Source organism: Brassica napus, chromosome A9 (genome assembly GCF_020379485.1).
Source record: "Brassica napus cultivar Da-Ae chromosome A9, Da-Ae, whole genome shotgun sequence".
NCBI lineage: Eukaryota > Viridiplantae > Streptophyta > Magnoliopsida > Brassicales > Brassicaceae > Brassica > Brassica napus.
This window is the reverse complement of record NC_063442.1, coordinates 10,912,091-10,920,591: the sequence shown is the minus strand read 5'-3', so window position 1 is coordinate 10,920,591 and position 8,501 is coordinate 10,912,091. Positions and strand designations below refer to the sequence as shown.

The window sequence follows — 8,501 nt, the reverse complement described above, 5'->3', positions numbered from 1 at the left end:
TGAATTAAAAGAGTTCCACAAATATTAAGATATTTATGTACTTAATTATTCAATCTCTGCTGACACGAAATTTTATAATATATATACTCCTTACATTCCACAAAGATAAGTTTTTGGGAAATTTGCCAATATGGAACTAAATCTCTAAAGTATTGTCCCCTTAGAACTAAATTAACTTTTCACAAATTTGGACAGTGACTACCCTTTCTGTATATAAAAATTCATAAGATTTTTTTTACAAAGGAAAAAAATATGGAAAAATAGTTAACTTAATGTAGATAAGCATGTGCATGTGAGAAAAATATTTTTGACATCAAAAGATGTTTACATAATAATTTGAAAAATTGGCTAAATGTGCTAGTTAACCATATCTACCATCTACGGCGGTTTAGAATACGTAATCTGAAAGAAACACAATGTTCTAAGGCATGTAGGCTGCATATTATAACGGAAACGTATATAACTAGTAAGGCAGAATATGAAGTTCACGATTTCCTCTATGCTCTATATTTCTGGTAGATTTAAAACACTAAACAATGTCATCTCATCAACCGCGCTAGAAAATAAAATCTAAATACTTCCTTATTATAAACCACGCAAGAAAATACAATCTACAACATGTCTTTATATCTACTATAGTAGTATATAACATCCTATTTATTATTCTATTTTCTAAATTGGTAGAATGCAAGTTCTATAACGGTTAGTAAACAAAATCCGGAAATCTTGGTAAAAACGGTTATGAAATATTCACTAAATCTTTTAAATATTTTGTTTTCCTTTTTTAATTGTTTTTTTTCCTAAATTGTGGTCTTCTTCATCGTTGTCTCACGATTTCTTTTTTTTTTCTTCTTCTCTAACTTTTTCCTATCTAAACTATGGATTCACAAGAAGAGGTTGAATGGTGTGACAAAGAGAAGACCAATGGAAATGATGTGCGATTTTCTTTGGTGGATTTTGTGAAGGAGGGTCAACATTTTATTTCGAAAACGCTTTTGAAGGCAGCATTCGAAATATGTACAATGAAACATAATTTCGACTATAAGCTTGTCAAGTCAGATAAAAAAATGTGGTACATTCGTTGCGCAGATGATGATTGCAGCTGGCGTGTTCGTGCAGAGGGGTTACCTGGTTCATCTTATTTTATCATCAAAAAGTATGTACTTCATCATTCATGTGCTGCATCCAAAAGGAAGGGTTCTGTTCGGACAGCTTCAGCAAAAACAATTGGTACTCTGGTTATGCATATGTATGAAAATGCTAAAGAAGGGCCGAGATCTAATGATATAGTCCAGTATATGCGTCCAGAACATGGACTTAAGATATCCTATTCTTTGGCATGGGATGCACGTGAGTATGCAATCAACAAAGTGAAAGGCCTTCCAGAGGAAGGCTATGAAAAAATTCCCAAATACTTGCACATGATGAGGGAAGCTAATCCAGGGTCACACACGTCGTATGAAAGGGATTCTGAAGGGCGATTCAGATTCCTCTTCATCTCCTTTGGTCAGCGTCTTCGCGGTTTCTATGTTGCAATTCGGAAAGTTATTGTTGTGGATGGGACGTTCTTGAAGAGCAAATACAAAAGGGTATTACTGGTTGCTACTGCATTAGATGGAAACTCTAATTTATATCCTATTGCATTTGGAGTTGTCGACTCAGAGAATGACCTTGCGTGGAACTGGTTTATGAGACAACTTAATGCGGTCATTGCTGACGAGCATAGTTTAGCTTTTGTGTCTGATAGGAATTCCTCGATTGCTAAAGCTATTGCTAACGTGTACCCGCAAGCTCATCACGGAATTTGCATTCACCACTTGCTGAATAATGTCGTAACATATTTTAGTGGGAAAGGTGTGGCTGGTTTGGTTGCAAAGGCTTCTAAAGCTTATCGAGCTGCTGATTTTCGTAAGCTGTTCACTGCTATTTACTCTATTAGTCCTGAAATTGGAAATTATCTAATAGAAGCCGATGTGAGGAAGTGGGCTCGTTGTCAATTCCCGGGTTACAGGTATGATATCAACACTACTAACCCTGCGGAGTCGATAAATTCTGCTTTGCGTACGCCTAGAGAGTTTCCAGTAATACCTCTAATGGACAACATTAGGGAAATGATGACTCGATGGTTTTTCCAACGTAGAACTTTAAGTTCTAAGCACTCGAAGCCACTGACCATTGCTGTGGAGGAGAAGATAGACAGAAGGATTGAGAAGGGTAAAAAGTTTAAGGTCTTCCCGATTAACGATGACAGGTTTTTGGTTCAAGGTGACACTTTTGACTGCATGGTTGATTTGGTCAGACGCACGTGTTCTTGTGGGAAGTTTGATCTGATGAAAATCCCATGCAGGCACGCCATAAAAGCAGGCTTCAGTGTTGGAATACAAGCACACACACTCACAGACGAGATATACACTACTGCGTCATGGCGCACGGCTTATGAAGAAAGCATAAATCCTATTGGTGTCCCTGAAGATGCTTGAACTGTTCCATCTCATGTGGAGCAGACGAAAGTCCTTCCTCCAGAGTCTAGACGAGCTGCAGGTAGAAGAAAGAAACGCAGATACGAGACAGCCGAAGATAAGATCCGTTCGTCACAAGGAAATCAAGGCTCTAAAGGTCGCAAATGTAGCCGATGTGGGATTCGAGGGCACGATAGGAGAACATGTGATCGAGCAATATAGGATACTCAGTTCGTTTCATGCAAGCTTTCTTTATGTTGATTTATGCAAGTTATGTTTCAGACTTTATGGAAGTTCTGTTTACGCAAGCTTTATTCATCTTGATTTATGCAAGTTATGTTTCAAAGACTATCAAAGTTATGTTTCAGCTTTGTTCATCTTGATTTATGCAAGTTATGTTTCACGCTTTTTTGGATACTATGTTTCAGAGACTATGAAATTTATGTTTGTTTGATAACGTTGTTCATAACACGACAATAAAACTGGAAATCAGATTGGTTCAATATTTGAAAATGTAACTTGAATCAGAGAACCATTACAATATCAATCACATTTGGACCAGAGACATAACAAACTGAAAAGGGTTCCTACGCAACCTACATCAAGCGAATGCTTATGGTTCATAACTTCTTCCTGCACTGTCTTCTTCATGGAAATTCTCAGATCTTCAATTTCCTCAGCAACTCTCGCCTGATGGTCAGACATCCTTTCAATCTCATCAAGCAGAGCCTCGTCCACCCACTTAAAAAGATGATTTTCTTTTTTTCTCTGTTTCAAAACACAAAACAAATCAATTGACATATAGAAGAAGATGAAGTAATGAATTATCAGATTTACCTGTAAACCAATCTCACATCTGAAGAATCGTCTGTATGGGTTCTCTTCCGTTTTTGAAACATAAGTGACAATCTTCTTTCCACACCAGCATCTGGAAGGGATCGCTCCATGGTATTTCGTGTTCGTCATTCTCTTTTGAGGAGAGATTTTTTAAGAACAAGTAGGAGAAAAAAAACACCGCAAGATGTAGTGTTTGTGGCCGCTTTATGATCTTATATAAGCAATATAATTAGGGTTTACAATGTTTCTAATCGGATCGGCACATATGGTAACTTGTATGTGTTTTCATTATAAAGATTTGTTTTGATTATTATGAATTTTTCAGATTACTAATGATTGTGTTGATAAATTTTGGCACCAAATAGATTGTGGTATTTTAGTGTCATTTAGGGTATAGGGTTTGAAATCGTTTGTCTTCTTTAGTGTCATTTAAGGTATAAGGTTTAATATAGTTTGTCCTACTTTAATGCCATTTAGGGTATAGATAGGTTTAGATTTCGGTTATGTTTTGATAAGAATTAGGACATCGCATAACAATCATTTAGGGTATAGATAGGGTTTCATATTGTCACCTAAAAAGTAAAGAGAAAGCAACTTCAAGAGTCAAATAAAACAGTGAAATAAGGTAGTAACTAAAGGAGTAAAATGGTAACTAAAAGAGTCAAATAAAATCACCAAATAACAATATACTTCCTACACAAGTCATAACAGAAAGAATTTTATTCAAGTTCCACTAGAGCACTTGAAATTGTCTTCGGGAGAGTGAATTTTGCCATCCTTTCAATAAGGAGAGGATCAATAGCAGCTTCCCATAGGTCATAAGCAATCTTCTGCCGCGGTTCACGAATGTTGTTGTCATTCACCAGGGAAAAGTCCAAGCCTAGAAGATGGCATTCAATGTGCTTCAAGGCATATACTCCATAGTAACTGCTACTTTTGTTCAATAAGAAGGGCATTGAGACGTAGGAGACGGTATACTGCTTGACTTGATACTGTCGACTCTTAGAAGACTGAATGGCTTTGACAATTCTAGGGATGAGAACTGCAAATGGCTCCACTGCACCGGGGTGTCTCAGTCCCTCACAGTCAAAGACCTCTATCGACCGAGTAACAAAGTTGACGCACATAGAGATCCAGTGCTTACCAACATTTAGGGGGACATACATGCGGTTAACATCAAGATCCCACATTAGTCTTGTTCGTCCGTGTGCTGGAAGTTCGCCAATGCCGTACTGTTGTAGCAGTCCGCCCACTTTGAATTTGTTCTTGTCCTTCTTATACTCGTTGTAAGAGTTCGTAATTTGATTACTGAACAAGCATGTCATGAAGGCTACTTTATTTGGAAACCATCGCCGCAAGGAAGTCCTCTCAGTGAATAACCACATCATACCATCAATTTCCTGCATAATTTGATAAAAGACTGTAAGTTTGTGTACACAAAATAAAAAGGAACAAGGTAATAACTGACCTTATTCAGGAGCCACTCTGAAGGTCCGACGACACGAGATACTAACTCATTTGTGAGCATAGATGGTCCAATTTTTAGTTCTCTGCATTACAAAATTCAGTATCAAAATGGTAGAATTGTTAAAAAAATTTAAAAATATCAACTTACTTGAAAGTTTTGGTCCAGTCAACAAGTTTGCCCCATAATGCCTCAGGGACAAACACTAGTGAGTAATCAGGATCATGTATCCGGTCCTCAAGTGAGTCCACGTCTTTCAGAGTAGGTGGTCTCCAATCCGCAGGCTTAAACGAAGACAGTGGAGTGGCAAAGTCAGCTGGTTCATCACCATCCAGATGTTGTGAAGGATCAAAACCTTTAACATGAGATGCTTGAGAAAGGTTTCCCATGGCTTCTTGTAAAGAGTCTTGGGTCCCCTTATCTACACATTTCGCTGATTTGGTCAAATTCTTCAAAAAATCCATCATTTCATTTTCATCAGTTTGAACATCCTGTTAATAAAAACAAGCATAACATTAATACTAAAAAGACAGTCCATAGCAAAATATAGAAAAGTACATTACAAAATAGTCAATCCCACAGGTCATCATCATTAGTTCATACAAGCCGATATATTACATATTAAAATACAAGGACATTACATCAAAAGAGTCGACATAGCAAAATACACAAAGCTTCATTTTTTGGTTACCTCTCTTACTGGCCGAGGGCTACGACGAACCGGAGGAGGATCCACATTTGCAGATGCCTTGCCTTTTCCTTTTGCTGCGGGAGGACCCGTACTATGAGATGATGGTCCTTGGTCTTTTCCAATTGTTGCTGAAGGAGAGAGAATCTCAGATGTGTTGCCTTTTCCCACTGTTTCCGATAGACCCTTAAGCTGAGACACTTGTTCCTTGAGTTGAGCCACCTCATTGGCAACGTTGTCAAAACGCTCATGTATGTCCTTCTGCACCACTTCCTTAAAAGAGTTGAAAGAAGCGGTGAACAAACCTTCAATGAAGGTCTTCATTTCACTAGAGACCCCACTGTTGTGTTCAGCCGCACGTTGACAAAGCAGTTGTTTCTTTCGAGACTCGGCACCAGGATCAATTAGCTTGCGCTTGCCTCTTTTCGCAGTAACAGCCGGTTCCCCTGCAACTACAGTCGGTTCCTCTGCAACAGCTGACGGTTCTTCTGCAACATCAGCCGGTTCATCTTGTTCTGAATCAGAAAGGTCCATATGTGCAGGCAAAGACTCAACTTCCCAATCGAAATGCGTCCAGTCAGAAGAGGCCCGAAGACAGGGTCTTTCAAAACTTCCTCATACTCATCTTTCAGAGCCACCTTTACCGCCTTCCAGTTAATGAAGTCTACATCGGGTTCCTCTTTGTATTTCAATCCAGTCACAGCATAAAATTCTTGCATAGAAAATCTAAGAGGCCTTTTCGCAAAAATAAACCACAGCTCGTGAAGCTTGGAAACCCTGAGCTGCTTGCACATGAAGCTGTGAATAATCTTCCCTGAGTAGATGAGGTTGTTCTCTATGATCGCCAGAAGAGGCCCGAAGACAGGGTCTTTCAAAACTTCCTCATACTCATCTTTCAGAGCCACCTTTACCGCCTTCAGAAGCGTCCTTCTACATGTGTTGTTATTCTTATCCATCTGCGTCTCAGCACCTTCTTGAAGAATGCGTTTAGGAAACTGGTGAGTCATTCCTAAAAAACATGAATTCCATAAGTTAACAGCGAACCAAATATAACCATCTCACATTTAACTAGTTTTTTACAATTCAAAACTACTTAGAAACACAAATTGAAACAAAATATAATCAACTAGAAAATGTGTTTTCCTCTAAAATAAAACAGAGTCAAAGCTACGCACCAAATGAATAACAAAAGACTACACACTATCGACAAATTCAATTCAAATAACAAACTCGATCCCAAAACAAGTATGTAAAATCGATGTCTAAAGCATGTCAAAGTCATTAGCTTTTTCAAGTCTATTATGAATTCTAAACCTTAATAAAGCCGATACCAAACAAACTAGAACTCAAAATCACCTCAACAACAAGTCAATCTCACACCCCACTCAACCACATTCCGCATCTGAAAACCATAAACTTGTTTCGATTTGTGTTTTAAACTAACTCTCTATCTAGTACAATTTGTAGTACATGCAAATAAACATAAAGAACAAACAAAAAAAAAGCAAAATCGTAAAGGGGATTTCAAAGCCTAACCTTCAAATTGTCAGAACCGAGATGAAGGAAGAGCAAAAGAAAACAACTAATCGTCCTTAATCGGGGAGGAGAAGCTACTCCCGAGCTTGAGCAGCTTCGATCGTCTGCGGCGGCGGAGATAAGAACGACAATCTAACCGGTGGCACTAACAGAGGAAATATGCAAGAAGGAGGAGGGAGAAGCGATGTGACTCCTCGTTGAAGCTCTCCGACGAACCAAGAATCTCAGAGGCGGAAGGTGTCGCCGGCGAGAAAGAAATCGTCTCTCGATTGGGAAAGAGAGTCGGAGAGAACGGGACCGAGAGTTGGGAAAAAATAACCCTATTTTTATTTAATTAAGTATTTCCTTTTTAATTCATATAGTTTTTAAAATTTTATTAACTATTTTATAAAGAAAAGGACAAAATAGTAGATTCACACAGTATTAGTTCTAAGGGGACAAGAATTAATTCTATACGGACAAGGTTAGAGAATTTAGTTCTAAGGAGACAATACTTTAGAGATTTAGTTCCATATTGGCAAATTTCCCGTTGTTTTTTAGTATTTTCACACATATTAAAAAAACACATTAAACTACCATAATAAATATATCGTTTTCTGTAATTTTCAATTCTCAATAATTTTTAACCAATAGTAATTCAATAAAGTCAATTAATTTTCTTGAAATTTACAATTTTTCATAGAAAACACAAAAAATACATCTTTTTGAAACAAACTTTTTTTCTAAAAAGACTATCATTAAAGAACGGAGGGAGTATAGTTTATGGTACTTTTTAACTGAGGTTATCAATTAATACTTACAAGACGCCTAGGGGTGTCAAAATTGGTCAACCCACCCCATAACCCAAATGGGTTTACTGTTAATGGGTCATGGGTCAACCCAACCTATTTATTAAATATGTTGGGTTGACCCATGACCCATTAAATTAAATAGGTTAGATGGGTTAATGGTTGACCCATCAACCCAACATCTTTATAATGAATTATTTTTAAGTTAAGACTAAGTTGATCGAAATGAGAAAATGTTTTTTGTGGTTTTGGCGGAAAAACGCATTTTTGCCGGAAAATGAGTTTTTGCAGTTTCGGCGGGAAAACGCGTTTTGTGGTTTTTGTGGAAAACAAGTTTTTGCTATTTAGGCAGGAAACCACGTTTTTGCGGGAAAATGACTTCTTGCAGTTTTGGCGGGAAAGCGCGTTTTGTGGTTTTAGTAGAAAATGTGTTTTTGCGGTTTTGGCGGAAAAACACGTTTTTGGGTTTTGGCGGGGAAAACGAGTTTTACAGTTTTGGCGGGAAAATGAGTTTTGGAGTTTTGGCGGAAAAACACATTTTTGCGGATTTTTGCGGAAAAATGAGTTTTTTGTAGTTTTGGCGGAAAAACGCTTTTTGTGCTTTTGGCGGAAAAATGTGCTTTTGCGGGAAAATGAGTTTTTCCAATTTTGGCGGGAAAGCGCATTAAGTGGTTTTGGCGGAAAAACGTATTTTGCGGTTTTGGTGGAAAAACTCGTTTTGTAGTTTT

General features: G+C 37.8%; 2 protein-coding genes across 2 annotated transcripts; one reads left to right on the top strand and one right to left on the bottom strand.

The window, feature by feature from the left end:
• The first annotated feature begins 878 nt into the window (after positions 1–878).
• On the top strand, positions 879–2,480 carry LOC106417197. The gene has a single exon (XM_013858040.2). It carries the CDS (start codon positions 879–881, stop codon positions 2,478–2,480), a length of 1,602 nt encoding a protein of 533 aa, XP_013713494.2.
• Positions 2,481–3,002: 522 nt separating this feature from the next.
• On the bottom strand, positions 3,003–3,425 carry LOC106417198 (uncharacterized protein At4g04775-like). Its single transcript, XM_013858041.2, has 2 exons — positions 3,297–3,425; positions 3,003–3,227 (listed from the first exon to the last, which is right to left on the bottom strand). Exons 1-2 carry the CDS (start codon positions 3,423–3,425, stop codon positions 3,003–3,005), a joined length of 354 nt encoding a protein of 117 aa, XP_013713495.2.
• Positions 3,426–8,501: the final 5,076 nt, after the last annotated feature.